The 22066-nt window shown below is 32.6% G+C and overlaps 1 protein-coding gene across 18 annotated transcripts in view; it reads left to right on the top strand.

Annotated features, from left to right (window-relative positions):
* Positions 1–20672, top strand: part of LOC123528458 (neurogenic locus notch homolog protein 1-like) — a 163333-nt gene extending 142661 nt beyond the window's left edge. For 9 of the 18 annotated variants that reach the window (XM_053521704.1, XM_053521703.1, XM_053521697.1 and 6 more), the window contains 18 exons: positions 449–562; positions 1141–1254; positions 1897–2010; positions 3066–3179; positions 3763–3876; positions 4525–4638; positions 5774–5887; positions 6469–6582; positions 7876–7989; positions 9750–9863; positions 10405–10518; positions 11021–11151; positions 11395–11459; positions 11892–12055; positions 12402–12516; positions 12914–12930; positions 13162–13306; positions 15881–20672. In XM_053521704.1, coding sequence (XP_053377679.1) covers positions 449–562; positions 1141–1254; positions 1897–2010; positions 3066–3179; positions 3763–3876; positions 4525–4638; positions 5774–5887; positions 6469–6582; positions 7876–7989; positions 9750–9863; positions 10405–10518; positions 11021–11151; positions 11395–11459; positions 11892–12055; positions 12402–12516; positions 12914–12930; positions 13162–13306; positions 15881–16013 — 2024 coding nt within the window. In that variant the 3' untranslated portion in view covers positions 16014–20672. The remainder of the gene's footprint in view (positions 1–448; positions 563–1140; positions 1255–1896; positions 2011–3065; positions 3180–3762; positions 3877–4524; positions 4639–5773; positions 5888–6468; positions 6583–7875; positions 7990–9749; positions 9864–10404; positions 10519–11020; positions 11152–11394; positions 11460–11891; positions 12056–12401; positions 12517–12913; positions 12931–13161; positions 13307–15880) is intronic. The other 9 variants (XM_053521700.1, XM_053521699.1, XM_053521695.1 and 6 more) reach the window with 9 other exon arrangements.
* The last annotated feature ends 1394 nt before the right edge of the window (positions 20673–22066 follow it).

Below are 22066 nucleotides of genomic sequence, written 5' to 3'. Positions count from 1 at the left end.
GGGGGTGGGGGGTGGGTTAACGTCGCACCGACACAGTCATAGGCCATATGGCGACTGTCCAGCTTTGATGTAGGAGCAAGACCCTAGGTGCCCCTCGATGCATTATTTCATCTCGACCGGATGCCTGGGTAGAACCACCGACCTTCCTTAAACCAGCTGGATGGCTTCCTCACATGAAGAATTCAATGCCCCGAGTGAGGCTCGAACCCACATTGATGAGGGGCAAGTGATTTGAAGTCAGCGACCTTAAACACTCGGCCACAGAGGCCCCTTTTTGGTCAAATGGTATAGTGTGTATACAATGTATTGCCATAACAAATTAATTTGTTAAAACATCTGTTCATCATTTCTATTCTTTGTTGTTACAAATACATTCTGTACTGTTTTCTAAACAAAATTAACTTCATACCATTTTAATACAATCATGTTGAAATATTTCTTTCTACAGATATAAATGAGTGTTCCCCAGATCCGTGTCAAAATGGCGGTTCTTGTGAAGATCTTGTCGCCGATTTCAACTGTGTTTGTGCCGCTGGATATGAGGGTTCCATGTGCGAAATTGGTATGGACTTTTAAAGATAAATTAAAGAATGAAACCCTCGAGGTATAATTTATTGATATATGCAAGTGAAAAAGAAATGGCATTGTGTTAGATGTACACAAGAATTAGCCTGAAGAAATAGTAGAAACAGTTATGTTTTCATTCAGGAAGATCTGGTCATAAAATCGTATTTTGCTGTTTGTATAATCGCAGACAATTAGAACATATAATACTTGGACGCAGTCGAACATACATCTTTGCTGAAATCTACATTTTCATGTCATTACATAAACTTTAGTCATGCTTGTCTTAACGCAAGGTCATGCGACGATCATGTTACTGCAGACAAATGTACTTGTGAGGCTGCATATCGCGGTTTTAGTTGTAGAGTAGGCATCAAAGGATATTAAACATATTGTTCACGGTTTGTACAAAATTCTTCTACAGTAAAAACGTCATATAAGATCTAATTCTTTTGATATATATCATAGTTGTATGCAAAAGTTTCAGGTGTTATCCATGAAATAAACATGTTTTATAAATGCAGTAATTGAAGCCTAGATATTGCCGCTAATGAAACACATATTCTTAATAAACAGATATCAATGAATGCTCTTCCAACCCATGTAAGAATGGCGGTACCTGTGAAGATGACGTTGCGGGCTACAAATGCATCTGTTCCGCAGGATATGAGGGCTCCGTATGTGAAACTGGTACAGACGAATTTCCATTGTGTTTCTTTAAACACTGTAGACACAGTAATATTCACCATTGCTTTAAATGATTATAATTTGTAGACACAAGATTTCATACTTCAACGCTCACTGTCTATATATCTAAGAATAATACAAAACTTAATTATCTTAAACCCGTCCTGATCACAAAAATATCTAATTGGTCGCGGTATATATGAGTTAGCTGTTAGTATATGTGAAGATCCCTTCGTTCGTTGACCCTTACAATTACAAAAATGATGCTGAATATGTAGGTACTAAAAGTATAAAACAATAGTTCTTCCAGACAAAACATCAGATATTATTTTTTTCAAGTACAGTAACCTTTTAAGATTGAATACTGCTTAAGCCGGTGCTAGGGGCGTGGGCAGTGTTGCATTTTCCATTAATGCTCATGAACAGATTCAATCAAACCGAGTCTGCAATTTTCATTTTTTGCCTTGTCCTCGTTGCTTCCGAGGAATCTACTTTTCAAATTATATTTACTATAGCACTTCACATTTTAATCGTCCAATAAAATCAAAATCAGTATTTATCAATATTTTGTTTCTTGAGATGTGTCTTCTTGGAATAAAATGTATGTTTGATATTATCAAATTATGATTTCTCTCGTCCTATCAGATATCAATGAATGTTCTTCTGAAACCTGCAAAAACGGTGGATCGTGTACAGATCTTGTGGCGGACTACAGTTGCACATGTGTTGATGGATATGAAGGAACCACTTGTGAAATAGGTACAGCAAACTAGTAATAATGCATTAAAACATAATTATGTTAAATGATTATTTGGAAGCATTATATAAAATAAAAAAATGGACTCTGTTTGATTGAGTCTCTTCATAATATGCTATATGAAACGTACACACCCTGACGGCCCTTTAAAGAAAAACTATAAATGAGCTTACTTCGTGATCTTGAAGGGACAGCAAAAATAGTAACACTGAATATCATAAATTTAATTTTCTATTGCCAAGAATTTATAATAATGAAAATATACATATAATTTAATGAAAATATACATATGAAGAGTAATACCAGTCTCGTTTCGAACAAGAACTAAATAACCGAGCACTTCTATATAGGGGAAGTACACATAATTAATATTTCTTGAAAATCTATGTTGTTATCACAAACCTATTAACTATGATTCTGACGAGCCGATTCTATGCATTTTGACAAATAATCAAGCTTGAAAAATTATACGAAATCGTTTAGATAGAGTCTGTAAACGAGCGGTTACGAATAGTGCAGCAAGCCTGATTTGTTGATACAAGTCATTGTGTTTCATTTTGGTCAAATTTTGTATTTATTTTTTAATTTTTTAATTTTTCCTTTGGGGGTGGGGGAGGGAAGTAGGTTAACGTCGCACCGACACAGTCATAGGACATATGGCGACTATCCAGCTTTGATGGTGGAGCAAGACCCTAGGTGCCCCTCCATGCATTATTTTATCACGAGCGGGCACCTGGGTAGAACCACCGACCTTCTGTAAGCCAGCTGGATGGCTTCCTCACATGAAGAATTCAATGCCCCGAGTGAAACTCGAACCCACATTGATGAGGGGCAAGTGATTTGAAGTCAGCGACCTTAAACACTCGGCCACAGAGGCCCCTTTTTGGTCAAATGATATAGTGTGTATACAATGTATTTCCATAATAAATTAATTTGTTAAAACACCTGTTCATCATTTCTATTCTTTGTGGTTACAAATACATTTTGTACTGTTTTCTAAACAAAATTAACTTCATACCATTTTAATACAATCATGTTGAAATATTTCTTTTTACAGATATAAATGAGTGTTCCCCAGATCCGTGTCAAAATGGCGGTTCTTGTGAAAATCTTGTCGCCGATTTCAACTGTGTTTGTGCCGCTGGATATGAGGGTTCCATGTGCGAAATTGGTATGGACTTTTAAAGATAAATTAAACAATGAAACCCTCGAGGTATAATTTATTGATATATGCAAGTGAAACAGAAATGACATTGTGTTAGATGGATGTACACAAAAGTTAGCCTGAAGAATTAGTAGAAACAGTATTGGTTTCATTCAGGAAGATCTGGTCATAAAATCGTATTTTGCTGTTTGTATAATCGCCGACCATATACTACTTGGACGCACTCGAACATACATCTTTGCTGAAATCTACATTTTCATGTCATTACATAAACTTTAGTCATGCTCGTTAATTGCAAGGTCTTGCGGCGATCATGTAACTGCAGACAAATGTACTTGTGAGGCTGCATATCGCGGTTTTAGTTGTAGAGTAGGCATCAAAGGATATTAAACATATTCTTCACGATTTGTACAAAGTTCTTCTACACTTTAGCGTCATATAAGATATAATTCTGTTGATATAGTTGATATATATATCATACCTGTATGCAAAAGTTTCAGGTGTTATCCATGAAATAAACATGTTTTATAAATGCAGTAATTGAAGCCTAGATATTGCCGCTAATGAAACACATATTCTAAATTAACAGATATCAATGAATGCTCTTCCAACCCATGTAAGAATGGTGGTACCTGTGAAGATGACGTTGCGGGCTACAAATGCATTTGTTCCGCAGGATATGAGGGCTCCGTATGTGAAACTGGTACAGACGAATTTCCATTGAGTTTTTTTGAACACTGTAGACACAGTAATATTCACCATTGCTTTAAATGATTATAATTTGTAGTCACACGATTTCATACTTCAACGCTCACTGTCTATATATCTAAGAATAATACAAAACTTAATTATCTTAAACCCGTCCTGATCACAAAAAATCTAATCGGTCGCGATATATATGAGTTAACTGTTGGTATATGTGAAGATCCCTTCGTTCGTTGACCATTACAATTACAAAAATGAAATGATGCTGAATATGTAGGTACTAAAAGTATAATACAATAGTTCTTCAGGACAAATCTTCTGATAATATTTTTTTTCAAGTACAGTAACCATTTAAGATTGAATACTGCTTAAGCCGGTGCTAGGGGGCGTGGGCAGTGTTGCATTTTCCATTACTGCTCATGAACAGATTCAATCAAACCGAGTCTGCAATTTTCATTATTTGCCTTGTCCTCGTTGATTCCGAGGAATCTACTTTTCAGATTATATTTACTATAGCACTTCACATTTTAATCATCCAATAAAATCAAAATCAGTATTTATCAATATTTTGTTTCTTGAGATGTGTCTTCTTGGAATAAAATGTATGTTTGATATCATCAAATTATGATTTCTCTCGTCCTATCAGATATCAATGAATGTTCTTCTGAACCTTGCAAAAACGGCGGATCATGTACAGATCTTGTGGCGGACTACAGTTGTACATGTGTTGATGGATATGAAGGAACCACTTGTGAAATAGGTACAACAAACTAATACAGTAACCATTTATTACGTAAAAATCACTTGTTCATGATGAAGTATCAAATTGTTAATTTAATTTCTAATCAGCTTCGAGCTTAAAGTGATGTAAGTAGGCTGTTGTTAACGTCTTGTGTTTGTCGACCATCGAAACAATTTGCCTTTCAAAAGATTGGTTGAATCATAATGAAATTTGATAAGAATGTTACCTAAAATAAAATTTTGGTTGGAATTGTTACTGGATCGTTAATTGATAAGAAAGCCGAGTTAACTCTATAAAGACATTGGTCCCTATGTCTATGTCAAGTTAAAATCTGGATTGCACTAAATTAAAACTTATGTCGCTCTTCCAAGCTATATAGAAAACAGTGTTAACATACTATAGACCACATATTCTGTTTGGCCATTTACGATATTTATAATATTTTTGAAAATGTTTTTCACTTTTAAATGTACGATAAGATTTAAAGTTGTTTACCGTAGATGTTAAACTAGGTCACTAGGTCAGATTATAGACAAACATGTTAACAATCTACTGACCACATTTTATTCCGTCTACAAAAAATATTGTCTGAATGTTTTGTATCAATGACATCTGGGTCAAATATAAAACTTCATTAACATGAAGCGAAGAGCAGTGTCACTAGCACAAGTCATAGAAAGGCCTTTTTAACGCTGTATAAACATATGTAATTACATTAAATTCTGAAAATTTAGTGGTATTATTTTGATTGATTTATGGTTTCACGAAAATAATTGACTTAGTCTGATTAGAGCTACGGTACCGCCTTGTATGTATATTGCACTTACAAAAACAGAATATTACGACCTTAACCAGATACTTTACATGTTTAAAAGAAAGGCAATCATGTGTTTATAGGGTAATCACAGGCATGAAAACATAGATTTTATGTATACACGCTTCCTAGTGACACGCAACCGTGCTCTGGCCCAACAACAAATTATTAAGACAAGCTGGATGTTTACCCAATATGTATTTTCTGTAGGTGATAGACATTTAAGTTTGATTAGCGTTGATTATGTTTCTTTTCTCTTATAGCATATGTATAATCCACAGTTATACATTGATTTGCATGAATATGAACTTAGTTATGAAATGTTCTATATCCAAATAGATATTGATAACTGTTTGTCAAACCCTTGTGAGAATGGAGGATCGTGTGTAGATCTCATTAATTCATATACGTGCATCTGTGTCGCTGGATATGAGGGTTATAACTGTACAGCTGGTATGTTTTATTTTAGTGGCATCCTCATTAATCTAAATGAAGTATTTTAGTCTTAAATTGTAACTATATGACATTTTTCGTATTCGTTGCTAGAATAACTAGCTTTGATGCGTGCGTTGCTTGACATTGCATAAAATGCTTCCATGATTCTTACCTCGGCCTCTATATATTTTTTCGTTTCACTGATTTGACAATTCAGGCTACATGTTGATTTTTGTATTTTCTGCAATGGATAAAGAATATTCTTTTAATTAACATTAATTTTATTAACAAGCATGTTATCACGGGACAACATGCGCGTGTTGTCCATTACATCTGAACAACTATAGAAAAGATCGCTGTCGTGGCAAAAACTGCAGAAATGCCACATTTCCATGTAGCCATTCTTTAGTCTTCATCCTATCAAGATGTTTGCACCAGAATATATTTCTACTTGTATGGTTTTCATATACCAGCTCAAATGCATGGCAGCATACAAACATTTTTGAACGCATTTATAATATTAGCATATAATTAATACGGGTGCATATCACTTTCTGATGAGCTTAATGTAGTTTATGGCAAACAAACACTATTGACAGATATAGACGAATGTTTGTCCGACCCGTGCAAGAATGGCGCTACATGTGAGGATGAAGCAAATGGTTACAGTTGTCAATGCGCTGCTGGATATGAAGACACCGACTGTGGAACAGGTATGGTATATGTTTTAAGATTGTATTCAACTCAAAACAACGCAATTCTTTTTTCTCATTCTCAGCATTTATGCTACCAGATGGTAAAAAGTCGTTTCAGTATGTTAGACTATTAGTTTCTAAAGGAAATTAATCTTTTTTTAAATGTTTTTTATAAATAAAATGAGACTTTTATTAATAGCGAACTTCTTGTCTTAAATGACGAGTATAGTGTTTGGTCGTACTACTTTCTATGAATACGCATATCCTACAATACTTTATACATAGTTCAATATCTTATATTATACTTACAAACGTTCTGTTTTTAATTCAGCTTAAATTTCCAGATTTCAAAGACCCGTTTTCTACTCGAATCGGTTAGGAAAATGTTCTATTGTGAGCTTTCTTGCTTTGTTTTTTTTTTCTGTCAGGATTTGTTTGTTAATTGACTTGACCTTTTATTCATAGTTTCAAACGCCTTTTAGACTCTCATGTCTAGAGTTTTTTCCAAATATTCATCGATTTTCACAATAATTTTCTTAAGAATATGTTTGGTATGAAATATCATGCTATAAGCAGAATTCTGGCATCAAATATATTTGATTGTCTGTTTATCATGTTTTTGTGTTCCAAGTTGACTGAGGCATGAACGATTTTATTGATAATTTGCATAGCCGAAAGCTGATCATTTAGAAACTAAAGCCATATTTAATTTAATAAATATGACTGAATGTCCCATGTATAAATGGTGGTACCTGTGTAGATGATGTCGCTGAGAACAATTGCTTTTGTTCTTCGGGGTATATCAATTATGCAAAATATGTAATAGTTTTTCAGAGACACTACTCACACTCGTACGATTTTCTATTTAGTCCTCGGAAATTTAAATTATAATCTTCATTCTCATTGGTCAGTGTTTCCATTTTCAGTTAAAAAGATATAAGAAATAACTATTATTGTGTATTCATTGGAACTGTAAAACAGCCTCAATGCGTGGGTTGCTTAACATGGTGTTTCATGCTTTTCTCTGAAGCAAGTCTTTATTCATCGACTTTGAAACATTTACATTCACTGATTGGTCAATCCAGATTAAATTTCATTTTTTAATTTCTTCAATCTCAAATTGATAAACAATAGCTTTACATCTAAATCTCTTTTGGCTGCATGGCCCTCATACACCTGCTCAAGTACGTGACCTCTTGCCCAAATCCATTGGCGGCACTTTTGATTATTACATCTTATTAATATGATTGCATACCACTTACTGATCCGCCTAAGTAAACATTGTTTATAATAAACAAACATTTTTGTCAGATATAGATGAATGTTTGTCCGACCCGTGCAAGAATGGCGCTACATGTGAAGATGAAGTGAATAACTACACATGTCAATGTGCAGCTGGATATGAAGGCTTTGACTGTGGAGTTGGTAAGATATATGTTTACGTTTGATGAATCTCAATATAGGATGTCTATTATATCTCAAACCTTCAAGTCTTTATGATACCTGATGTCAAATATTGTTTCAAAATGTCAGAGTATTTGTCCAAGAGAAAGGAAGTTTTTTTTTTAAAATACAGACACACCTGTACTCCGATACGAAAATCACATGTGTAAATATTTCAACATGTGCATTTGGGTTTTTGTTACAACATGTAAATATTATGGTGTCGCCTAACGAAATGTCAGAGCTATGCTGCACTCAAACAGAAATATGATATAACGAAAAGGAAAGGACCGGCAATTGTACTGTATATAATTTGCGTAAGATACGATGCGTATTAGCAGTGTGCTTCCTATTGTAAATGATGAGTTATAGTATCTTATCGTAATATTTTTTTGCAATTCACTTTGTATTTCACGATTACGAAATTCTGTATTCAACTCCCATCGGATAGTGACTGTTTACTTCACATTTGATGTCAAAAAGGCCGTCAGCAATCTTGATCGATGGCAGCTTGACGTTACTTTCACCGTTTTGAATGAAATTTAGTCTCATAAAATACTAAAAAGGTATAGAAGCGTTGGACATTCCGATCACCAGGGCGGACAACACTCGTCGTAAGCGTCTGGTTGGATAAAAAACTAGACAATTCCTGTTTAACTTAATACAAGTTTTTCAGATAATGTACTGTTTGCTTGTTAGATACAAATGAATGCTCCCTAGGTTCATGTTAGGCCTGTATATATAAGCAAACCATATGGTAAGCACAAGTGAACTATGATAGATAATCTCTAATGTTATTTATATTAGGTTTGCTCGAGCTTTTATTGCCTATGTTAGGATCACATAAATTGAAATTAATACGAACACATTTCCTTTTGCAAAAATCAGTTGTACAAAGGGCCGTTATTAAATTGTTCTCTCAATAGTTTCTAAAATAATATTCGTAAGAGACATCATTCTTTAAGAAAATATTGCAGAACTTTCACGTTATAAACGTCACCCTTGTTATTCTAAACGAATTATTTAATCAAAACCTTATGTTTGTATTTAGTGGAACCGTAAAACAGCTTCAAAGATTCAGTTGATTATGTTTTCTTAAACAACTTTGATACTTTGCGGCTTTGATAACTCTTAAAAATGTTAAAAATGAAAACAGTTTGATACATCCTCATTTTCTGATTTGTCAATGCAGGTGAAATGTTAATTTCTGCTATCTTCGATTGATAAAGAATAGCTATACTGGCGTCTTATGCATACGAAGAAGTTTACATCTAAATCTGTTTTAGTGACATGGTTTTCATTTTACTACTCAAAAGCATAGCCAACTGCACAAACTTATCGGTGGCACGATTGATTATGGCATCTCATTCATATGGGTTTATATCACGTACCGATCGGCTAAATATAGTTCATGGCAAAAAAAACATTATGTGTATCTCCGACCGACCTCTGAAAGAATGGCGCTATACATTGTATGTTTAGATGAGTTGAACAGTTACACTTGTTATCATAGACACTACCAACTACCAACTGAAAAAGAATAGTTTTACCGGCGTCTTCTGCCTACGAGGAAGTAAACATCTGAATAAATTTTGACAGGCATGGTTCTCATATTGATACTCAAATGTATTGCCAAATGCACAAATTCATTGGCGGTACGTTTGATTATAGCATTTCATTAATATGGGTGTATATCACTTACTGATTGGCCTAATATAGTTTAATTAAAACATTATCATTAGATACAAACGAATGTATTTCCAACCCGTGCAAGCATGGTGCTACATGTGAAGACGAAGTAAATGGTTACAGTTGTCAGTGTGCTGCTGGATATGAAGGCACCGATTGTGAAAATGGTATGACATTTAGTAATAGAACTCTAGAATAAATATATAAGCATGGAGCATTCTGAGGGAATGGAATTTGACTGGGCAAAAGCGTCTTGTTTGATGAAAGCCTAGCAAATTCCAGTTGCATTAAATACAACAATGCAGATGAAGTTAGTATAATATTGTCTATTTCAAGAATCTTGTTTAAACAAAGCCTAGCAAAATTCCAGTTGCACATATAACAAAAAACGCAGAATAAGTTAAAATAACATTTGTCTGATATTTCAAATCCACCAAGGTAAATGTCAGATCTGGATGTAGTTATTCCAAGTGATAGCCACAAATACAATTTCATTGTAATTTATAATCCCTAATGCTATATGTTATTCGCGGCTTTTCTGATCTGAATCTTATTTTGCTGGCATGTATTTCATATCCCTACTAAAATTCAGTGCTACTTGCACAAATCCATTGATGGCACTTTTTACTGTGGTATTTCATTAACACGGGTGTATATCACTTAACGATTTGCCTAATGCAGTTTATATTAAACAAACATTATTATCAGATACAGACGAATGTTTGTCCAACCCGTGCAAGAATAGCGCTACATGTGAAGACAAAGTAAATGGTTACGCCTGTCAATGTGCTGCTGGATATGAAGGCGCCGGCTGTGAAACTGGTATGAACATATCCTTAAGATTGCGTAAAGCATAATACACCATATTCCTGTTATGCTCAGTGTCATACTGGTGGTACTTCTGAAAATCTTGTAAATGGTTATACATGTAAATGTGCTCAAGATTTTAAGAATTCACACTGTAAAACAGGATGAAATGCTGATTTGTTTTACTATTAATTTATATATCTGTCAATTAAGAATGTAAGGTAATATTTGAATATTTTTTCAGGGTCGCTATTTACTGTAATATGGTGTATGTAATAAGGTATTGTGATACTGAAACCAAATAGCGTCTTGGAAATGCATTTTCTAATGTGTCAGAATGAATGTGAAAAACCTTCAGCACGTGTTTCGGTTTATAGGCGTATACTGTTACGTAGGTAATAATTACTAGTTGCCAGATACTTTATCTTCAGTCATTGTTAAAGTGACACATTAACAAGTGATGATTTCAAAATCTAAAATTAAATTTAATCATAATTGAATATTGTCTTTGTTCTAGAAAAAAGTCTGACTACTTCTGAGAAACCATTGCCAACGATTGCACGAACACAACTCGTTATGGTTCTTGCAGTCAATGCAGATAGTGTTGATTTGACAGTCCAAACTGTTAACTATACTTTTGCTATTGAGGTATATCTTGTTAGTACTAATATTTGCACAGATTATTTTAGGTTTTTAAGCTAATAATATATAAACATTGATACGTTGTATGATGTAATAGAATAACGCACATTTGGTTTTCATTAAATACTTCATTTTGAAGCTTTTTAAAGCATATCTATCCTGCATGTTTAAAGTTTTACCGTTTCATATATTAAGTTATACTGTTATTATGGTCATAACACCTGTTAAACTCATGTCTTTTTTTCTTAGCTGACGACATTTTTTAAGCGGAAAATGGGAGACATGTTTAAGGAGATAACGATATTTGATATAAGGTAACAAAACAGTGTTTTACAATTTTCACAATTAACACATTCATGATTATTTTAACGCTCAGGGAAGCTTTTTATGAAAAATGAGAAAAAAAGGCTCTAGGCGTAGAAACTAATTGACTTATTTATTTTTTTACAGTTTCAGCAAACCTTTAAAGTAAACGTATAAATATACACGTAAGTTTGTGTTCCTTGGCTAAAGCAAATCAAACTTGCACGATTAATAGTGTTGAACAAACATTTGACTCAAATGCAATTCGATAATGTTCACCATTAATTTAGGTAAGACACTAATGATTGATATTAAAGGCCAAATTAAGTTCCAGTAATTGGTACTTATTTTTGTTCTTTTTATATTACTCTGCCTTTTAAAAAACGCATGTAACTATCTTTTATTCATTGCCTTGAAATGCATGTTTTTATGTTTTTGATTAGATACGGAAGTGTGGTTGTTGATTTTGAAATAAGATATGAAAACGTTACAAGTGCAAAAAGTGATTTGATAAAAGCAACTCTGAATCTCGTCAATGGTGCTGAAACACTGAAACTTCTCAACGAGACAGTTTCAGCAATATCAATCAAGATTGACGACGTTACTGGTAAGGGCCTTAATGCACGAATCATGCGTCTTTCGAATAAATAATAGCGCATATTGTATAACAAAGTGCGCCTTGACCCAGTTAGAAATGATCTGTACGAAAAGTCTTACACTTGTGAAGTGATATTTACTCGCATTTTTCAAAAACTTGCCACACCTTTTGTCTTAGAACAGAACTTCCTGGAAGTGACATATTGGTTGACAGTTTAAATACCTTTCTGGTTATAATTTGTGATTTTTTGGCTCATGTTTGATTATAAGTTTGCATATTTTGTTAATGTATTGTTGTGATGTGACTGTACGTGACTGTAAACCTAAATTGTATATGTTGATTTGGTTTCTTACAGTCACAAATGAAACAATAGACAACGGGAAAATACTTTGTGAATTGTACCTAACATTAAATGGGCTATGTCCGAATGCCCAAGAGTGCTCAGTAGTGGATGGAAACCGTACCTGCATGTGAGTGTCCATGAAATAGCAGCCTTAAGAAATAGTGACTGCATTAGTTTCTTTTTAATTGCTAAAAATCTGATATCATACACTTTCTCAAATTTAAGCAATTTATCATATGCAATATTATTACACGTCTAAAGATAGTGTACATATCTTAAAATTGTCTGCAGATTTTGATAAATAATGTTATCCAGTGTTGTTATACTATATGACGGAATCAAAACAACACATCGATATCAGTATGATTACAGTTCTATTTTCAGAAACAGTTTGTTCTTCACTGAATGTTTACATGAATAATATTTTTCAAGTTGGAATATAGAATATTCACGATGATTGCTATTTACTGTACAAATTGTCATCTACAAGTGAATGAATTTAATGAATGCTGTCTATTTTTCAGATCAAATGAAGCAAAATGTAAGTGTTCGATATTTATTTGGCATACATATTTCAAGTAAAGTAAGAGTATTAGGCATATTCAAATTCCTTACCCGGCCATATCATCATTTTGTTCACATTAGAAAATAGTTATTAAGTAAATGTATGATAGCAATTATTGTCGATTCGATCAGACTTTTTATTTGAAAAGTTACAGTTTTATGTATAGAATACAATTAAAGTTTTCATATGTATTATTTACAATTACAGCTGATGTAACACTAGTTATCGTTGTGGTCTGCTCGATAGTTTCCGTTATCATTCTAGTGTCAATTATCTGTGTGTCTATCCGTACATACAGAATGAAAGGGAAGTTGACACTATCTAACTTGAAGCAAGGATTTTCTTTTGCATGGTACCTCCTTTTTTATTATGATGATCTAGTTTTATTCATATACATATAACTCTCTGTTGTACACATTCTTCTTTTATGTTTTTTTTGTTTTATTTCTTGTAAGTTTGTTTGTTTTTGTCAAAGTATACATCTTAAAAGATAATTGTATTAAAGCAAGTGGATATTGCTTCTTGACTTTAGTATAGAGACCGTACCGTAGCTCTTCACATACTTTGATTTTTCACACTAAAGTGATTTTTACAAATGCACCGGTTACGATAAAAACTGTAAACAAAAGACCCCGTCTGTAATCTTTGAAATGTATGACACTCGATCTTAGTCATAATACTGATTGACTGTGAATGCTAATGGCTCCATGTGTTGCAGAAAGGTATTTAGTTTGTAACTGTAATTTCCCATCAATTGAAATCCTCTCAAAACTGGTAAAATAATTATTTATATTTGGACAAAGCTCACGGTTTTTTTCCGTTCGACAGCTGCTAAAAGGGCAAATATAAAAGATTCAGTGTAAGTTATATTTCACTGGTACTACCAGTTAGTAAGTTCATACTCTGAACAACACGTCAGAGAAATTTGGGCAGATTTGACCGATTATGACGTTGGCAGCATTAGATTATATTTTTTCTTTACACGAAAATTGCCGTTAGGTAACAAAGCGAATACGCCGATAATCCGGAGTCACCGATTATTGTTCCAGTTCACGCAATGTAATCCAGGCAATTAAACTGCATAGTTACATGTATTAGCTGCTGTTGTTATAGGGAAGTGGCAGAGTGTCTGCCTTAGGTGTGAGAGGTCCTGGGTTCGAGTCCCAGTTAGAGCTTCACTATCTGCATTCTGCTAAAGCATAGTTTTGCTGTTAATAGACTGTTCCAGATGTTCTAATTTTTTTAGCACACAGTATGATAGATAATTATTTAGCAATCCAGATCAAAGTTGAATGTTAAATCAAATGCACCCAATTAGTAAATATTCACTATATTATGTCCCTTTGATGTTTATGCTCTCCATGTTCAAGAAGAGTTACATTTCCTTGATCACAAAATTTTCTTTAACATGAAAGTATTAAATGCTCATAACTCACCACTTCTGGTTAAAATATTGTCTATATTTCTGTTTTTGAGAAATATATGGACATTTGTCTTCATTTCAAAGCTTTTTAACTTCAAACCTATGATTTGAAAAACTTAGGTACTATCTCTCTATTTAACCTAGCTTGGTATGTAAGAATCATTAACAAATCTTCAATTGAGCTTCAGAAAAATACAGGTATGCCTCTTTGTAGATTGATTAATTACACGTATCATAACAACAGTATTCCGTATATCGGGATTTATTCATTGAGTCCGAAATATTGCATTCCTTAATGTTGTTTTGCACGTTTTGTGCAATGTAAAATTTGATTAAATCCTGATTTTTTTTTCAAATTTTCGGAATATACTTAGAAAAGTCAGCAAATAAAAACGATAGGGTAGTGTTTGATTATTTGATAGACCTATTAGAAAACGTTGAATCTCACGCATTGAAGGTTCCATATGCACCGCCGTATGAATACATCTGCGGATATCTCTACATAATATTCCAGTACTTTTAACATGTGTAGATGTTGTGTTTTGCTCAACCAGGGGCTAGAGGGCGTGGACGGTAGTTTGCATCTCCACTACCGTGCATTAACAGGCTCAGTTAAACCGATCCTGCAACATTTTCGTTTATGTTGTGTTGGGCGGCCTGTGGTTTTCCAGTTTTTTTTTATTTTACTACCACCGCAACGTTGTTAGCGTCGCGCGGGGACCATAAAATGTCTTCCCTTACCTTCAATCAAAGCTGTTATATTTCGATCTTTTAGATCTTGCAGTGCGACATTAAGTTGTGTTAGTGAACTGTCTATTGCTTCAGTTTGAATATTTTGTCTTGGGTGGTTCCAATACTCCCGCTGTAAAAGCTTTAGGTATTGTTAAATCACCCCTAGGATATGGTGCCTATATTTTAATTTTGTCAATCAAAATGAGCCTGCAACATTTCCGTTTATTTCGTGTTGGGCAACCTGTGGTTTTATTTTCATAATGAGTGTCTATCTGAAAATCACATTTTTCCTCACCATACCTTACCATACAGTTGCAAATAAACATGTTGGACTATCAAATTGTTAAAAAAATGTGTAGGTTCGTGAGCTTGTTTTTAGGCATTTGCGCATGCCTAATTCTGGCTGATTTTAAGACATTATTTTGATGTTTTGATATTATATTTTAGTTATGGAAAATTAGTCCGTTGTCATTGTAGTAAATTTACTCACTGACTCTATTTATTCATAAATGATTTTCATTTCCGTACGCCAAATCAGGTCATTCGAAGTTTAAAGTGAATTGTGATTTCCACAACGAGTACATAATGTCATAATGCGGACTCATCCCAACCAGTTTTGTTTAATAAATGAGATAAAAGTAAATAGTCAGGTGTTTTTTTAATAAGGAAACCTTGATGCTAAAATATCTTATTAATCATTTTAACAATATTTATGAAAACGGAAGACATGCTTAAATACATAACAGCAAAATGTTAAACTCAATTTTTCAGGTTTGGTAATAAAACTCGGCGACAACATTCCATTGGCGCTGATGGAAACCATATGAGTGATCGAACGCGTGCATCTGTGGGTTCTTTCCGAAGTCTCGAAGAGTTAAGCGGTTCTACAGATTACAGCTGTTAGACAATCAGCATAACTTGTACTGAATGCCGAAAAGGAATTGAACTATAGATATGACTGTGTAGAGATCTAATTCTGATCAGTACTGCAATATTGTCTTTTGCAGAAAAAGAAAACTTCTGTTACTGACATCTAAATAGGAGGCAAAAATTACTTGTATTCGAACTAATCATTGGTGTATTTGTTCATTAGGATAAATTTATAGTACATACCAAAATAAGTAAAACTAAACGTATTGAAAGAATCAAAACCATCAAAATTCTTGAGAAACAATCTGTTTGACCCATTAATCGATACTGTTATGGAAAATGTCTTAATAATCTTGTGCTTGATAAACAAAATTCGTTTAAAAATTAACCTTGTCTAATAGTTTGTGGAATATAAAATTACGTTAGTATTTACATTTCAAACATGCACAAGTTATCATTAACAACGAAAATAAAAGGCATACATAAATATTAATGCATATATATATATGTAAATTTACTTTACATTTTACTAAGGTTACACGGAATAATGTACTAACTTTATGTACTTGTATTTATATTTTACATTATCACCTACTAATTATTATAACCAGAAAATAATAATCCAGTCTTACATAGTAAGTTATATTCCAGTTTTACTTTAATCTTTCACGGAACGAAGAAAAACCATGATCAACAAATTGGCTAATCGGCTTTTTAATCCAATTGTTAACTACATTAGGCATCAAGCCCGAACTTCAATTTTCAGATCATTTGGAAGGATATGATTGTGTATACACATCTCAAAACGTCTCTCAATGACTGGCTTACAAATCGTCAGTAGCAAGATCAGATTGATAAGATACACTGATACATTAGCAATTCATATTCAATGATGTATGAGTATATCCTTAAAAGTATTTACCTCTATTTCATTAGCCCTCACATTTATAATAATGTAACAGTAAGTGCTCGATTGTTACGCTTTGTATGTCGATAAAATTTTGAACATGTGTCATATGAAATATGAAAAAAAGCTTAGAAACAAAATTAATGTCTGAAAAGAAGCAACTTAAATGTTAGTCAAAACTGCAAACATAAAAAGAGATTTAAGCATCTAAACCAATGTACATTTGTTATCAAAACAGCTTCATTCGTGTTCATGTTCTGACTACGTTTTTTATCTTAATTTTTTTTTTTTTGTTTTTTTTTTTTGTTGGTTTGTTTTTATATTAAGGTGTTTTTTACATATATTACTTTATGTATACGTATACACTAGAGAATATCATCAATCATATTTGTACTAACAGGCTGAAATATTTTGAGTTTATTTGATTCTCAAACGGAATTTTGAAATAGCATACAGGAAACTGAAAAATGCTATGAGTTAAGAATATACATCTAATAATTATGCTAAATACCGTGCATACTGTTATGCCGAGTTATGTTGCGATAACTTGTTCTTCCTTTTCTCTTTAAAAAGGGACATATTCGACGAATCTAAATTCATTGCTACCGCCGTAGTTACATACATTGATTAACCTACTAAAAATATAAATACATATTCAAAAAGTAGTACCTGTACCTGCTTGAATATATTTATATGAATGGTAAAATTTTATCTATTGTAACATGATTTTATTACTCAGAGCAAAAGCACGATTTTCATATCTTGACTGATTTTCATACTTCAACATTTTTGTTTGATTTTGTACATAATTGGCCGTATACAGTAATTTGATTGGATATACAGCAGTGTTTGCTCAGATCATTATTCATTGTACATTCCAAAATCAAAATGAAACTCTTTATGTACATTTTAACATGGCATAGTAATACAATTACTGGAAAATTTAGAGATCTACATGTAGCAAAGCGACTGCACTCTGTCTGCAGTGAATGAAAAAGGCATACATAAATATTAATGCATATATATGTAAATTTACTTTACATTTTGCTAAGATTGCACGGAATAATGTACTAACTTTATGTACTTGCATTTATATTTTACATTATCACCTACTAATAATTATAACCAGAAAAAAATAGTCCATAGTAAGGTATATTCCAGTTTTACTTTAATCTTTCACGGAACGAAGAAAAAACTTGATCAACAAATTGGCTAATCGGCTTTTTAATCCAGTTGTTAACTACATTAGGCCTCAAGCCTTAACTTCAATTTTCAGATCATCTGGAAGGACATGATTGTGTATACACATCTCAAAACGTCTTTCAAAGACTGGCTTACAAATCGTCAGTAGGAACATCAGATTGATAAGATACACTGATATCATTAGCAATTCATATTCAATGATGTATGAGTATATCTTTAAAAGTATTTACCTCTATTTCATAAGCACTCACATTTATAATAATGTAACAGTAAGTGCTCGATTGCTACGCTTTGTATGTCGACATTTTTTGTGCCATATGAAATATGAAAAAAAGCTTAGAAACAAAAATTAATGTCTTAAAAGAAGCAATTAAAATGTTAGTCAAAACTGCAAACATAAAAAGAGATTTAAGCATCTAAACCAGTGTACATTTGTTATCAAAATAGTTTCATTCATGTTCATGTTCAGACTACACTCCACGTTTTTTTTTTTCTTGTTTTTTTTTTGTTCTTTTTTTTATGTTTTTTTTTTATATTAAGGTGTTTTGTACATATATCACTTTATGTATACATATACACTAGAGAATATCATCAATCATATTTGTACTAATAGGCTGAAATATTTTGAGTTTATTTGGTGCTCAAACGGAATTTTGAAATATCATACAAGAAACTGAAAAATGCTATGAGTTAAGATATACATCTAATAATTATGCTAAATACCGTGCAGACTGTTATGCCAAGTCATGTTGCGATAACTTGTTCTTCCTTTTCTCTTAAAAAAGGGACATATTCGACGAATCTAAACTCATTGCTACCGCCGTAGTTACCATACATTGATTAACCTAATCAAAATAAAGTATTAAAAATATAAATACATATTCAAAAAGTAGTACCTGTACCGGCTTGAATATTTTTATATGAAGGGTAAAATTTTAACTATTGTAACATGATTTTATTACTTAGAGCAAAAGCACGATTTTCATATTTTGACTGAATCTCATACCTTAACATTTTGTTTATTTATTTTATACATTATTGGTCGTATACAGTAATTTGATTGGATATATAGCAGTGTTTCCAAAATCAAAATGAAACTCTTCCTGTACATCTTAATATGATATAGTTTTACATTTACTGGAAAATTTAGAGATCTACATGTAGCCAAGCGACTGCTCTCTTTCTGCAGTGAGTGAGAGAAAAATCTCGAAGTGTGACTGGTAAAATTTGTACATTACTTAAAAGTGCTCTAAGTTTTTGTGAATTATAGGCAATACTATTAAACTATATAAAAGTGCACATTTAAAATTTTCTAATAAATCATGCCAGTTTTGTGCAAACTCGATTATTCTTTGCTAAACCTTGTATGTCAGTATTACCTACATTATGATTTTATCAGTCGTCATAAAGCTTAAAGAACATATCAAACTTTTTAAAAGTGAATAACAGTTTACATTCCTTTTAGCATTTTCTAAGTCTTATTTAAAAGCACAAACGTTATCTGTCGTACTAATGTTTGGTCCGAACCCAGCCTAGATCTATATACATTATAGATTTCGGCCAAATATCAAGTCTATCATTTGATATACACGTAGGCAAGTTACAAATACAACTGTAAACATGTAGTTCCACGATAATTGTATATATCATTTATCCGTTGAATGGAACCTTGTATCTATCTGACTATTTGTCTGGAAAATATTAAATGTCAAGCATTTTGTCAGGCATTGTATATAAAACAGGTTTTACCATAACAAAGAACTCCTTTATCATACAAGCTGGACAAGCAAATTCATTTATTCTTTTCAGTTTTATAAGTAAGTCCATTTTAGTTCTTTTCCACACATGTTTTGATGTATTTCTTCAAACGTAACTTTTATCACTGTTTTCATATTGCTCATTGAAATGTATAATATTTTCAAATACATACCTATCAGTATGATAACTTAGTTTAAAATAATTAAGAAATAATCAGCCCCCGACATTCATTTGCCGTTGAATAAGATCATTTCTGAAGTTTTAATGCGAAGGAATTATATCACGAGGGCGCAGCCTGAGTGATATAATGATACGCATCTAAACGACAAATAGTGATTATATTTAAGCGCAAACACTGTTTGAGATACTTTTAAGATTCTAACACGTTGTCATGGATCATTATGTATATCCTTGCCAATATCCGTCAAATATTGCCTAATTTCTGTTGATTTTCTTCCAGCGCTGTTATGCCTTTTAACGCTATGACATAATAATTGTCACGTCAGAAAAAATAATTGTTTTTAATAACACAGTTTTCAGCCTTATTTGTATAATAGAAAACTGTAACGGGTCGTGTTAGAATTTCCGATATATTATCTGTCGTAGTACCAGCAGTAAATTTAGACATATATCTTGTTCGATACATTCGTGAATTCTTAAACATTCATAACAGTTGAAGATTTTTCTTTGTCATCATCATCATTATCATATTGACATTTTCAGATAATGTCTAGCTTTTAACATATTTTGCTATATAAACATATATGTTTTTCTCTTTATATATAATTTGTCATTGATCATAACAATAAATTTTCTTCTTAAAATCCTCTGATTTTCCATGGATTATTCCTTCCCTTATTTCGATGACATTTCCATTTGTTCTAATATATTTCTTGAAAATAGGTTATGCTTCTTTGTCCATCATATTTCCAAAGTTTTACATCTTTACGAGAACACAAAGAAAATAATACTTTATCATTAGTATGAAGCAAACACCGTTGAAACAAAGTTAAACACACATGAAATATAACCAGTGTGTATCTGTGTGAGAAAATTCGGTCCATACAAATTTATGATAAATATATTATTTAAGAAATCATGTAAATAATCATTTAAGAAAAAATGTTATAGCAGAATATTCTTTTGGTTATTTGAATTATATGAGGTTGTTATACGTTGCGGAATAACTTGACGACGACGTAACCCGTGTAGGTTACACCGATTCATATTGCTGGGATATATTAGAATATGGTTTTGCTAAATATTGTTTCTATTTTGGTTTTTCTCTCGTGTAAACAAGTAGATAAAATTGGGAAACACTGTTTCATGTCTCATGTGTGGCGGCCGATATAGTAGGTCTTAAATATTTAAGAAAATGAAATACATGTCGTATAAATCAAATACTTGTTGGTTCAATGTTAAACAGGTTAATTGGATAGACTTGTGGTCTATCATATATATATGATATAAAACACTGAATGTTTATAAATTGTTCGTAATTCATGTTGTATTCTGCCGTTAGTAATGTCACATTACAAGTAATTAAAATCATGTACTTCTAAAATATCTAAGCTGGGTATGGAATAGTTAAATGTGTGCAAAATACATTAGGTATGCTTCTTCAAGAACTGTAAACAACCATACCGATATTAAGTCGTCAAAAAAACACAAGACTATTGATTAAAATGCTGCTTTAAAATATTCATAATCTATTATTGTATACTACACTCGCAATTTTTCAACAAATGGAAATGGATTGATCTCGGCTCCTTAGTCTAATCGCCCAAGCTGGCCGGTAGCTCTTTCTACCACGCCGTAATAACGAGGATGGGGAGTGGTGTTTAGCCAACAGACACCTACCTATCCCCTTCCCTATAACAGTTATACCAGCCCAATATCTTGATTTCATTTAGCACTGATCAGTCGACTATAAAATACCAATCTTGATGTGAAGCGTGAATGCTGTATGATAAACAGTTCTCATGTTAATATATAAAAGGTATACAGGCTTACCATGGTTAGTACTGAAGGACCGTATCTGTAGAGTTTCTAAAAACTGATGATTTTAAAAAAAGGGATTTGACAAAAGAATCCCTGTTTGGGGGTAGTATACGCCATTTTGGGTGTCCTTATTTTTACTAAATAACGGAGGACTATTTAGGAAATGGTCAAATTTGTAAATAAATGCTAAAATTATGACATGGATTAATCCATACATT

The sequence above is a fragment of the Mercenaria mercenaria genome, chromosome 13 (assembly GCF_021730395.1).
Source record: "Mercenaria mercenaria strain notata chromosome 13, MADL_Memer_1, whole genome shotgun sequence".
In the NCBI taxonomy this organism is placed as follows: Eukaryota; Metazoa; Mollusca; class Bivalvia; order Venerida; family Veneridae; genus Mercenaria; species Mercenaria mercenaria.
The sequence above is the reverse complement of the archived record's forward strand: the minus strand, read 5'-3'. Positions and strand labels throughout refer to the sequence as shown.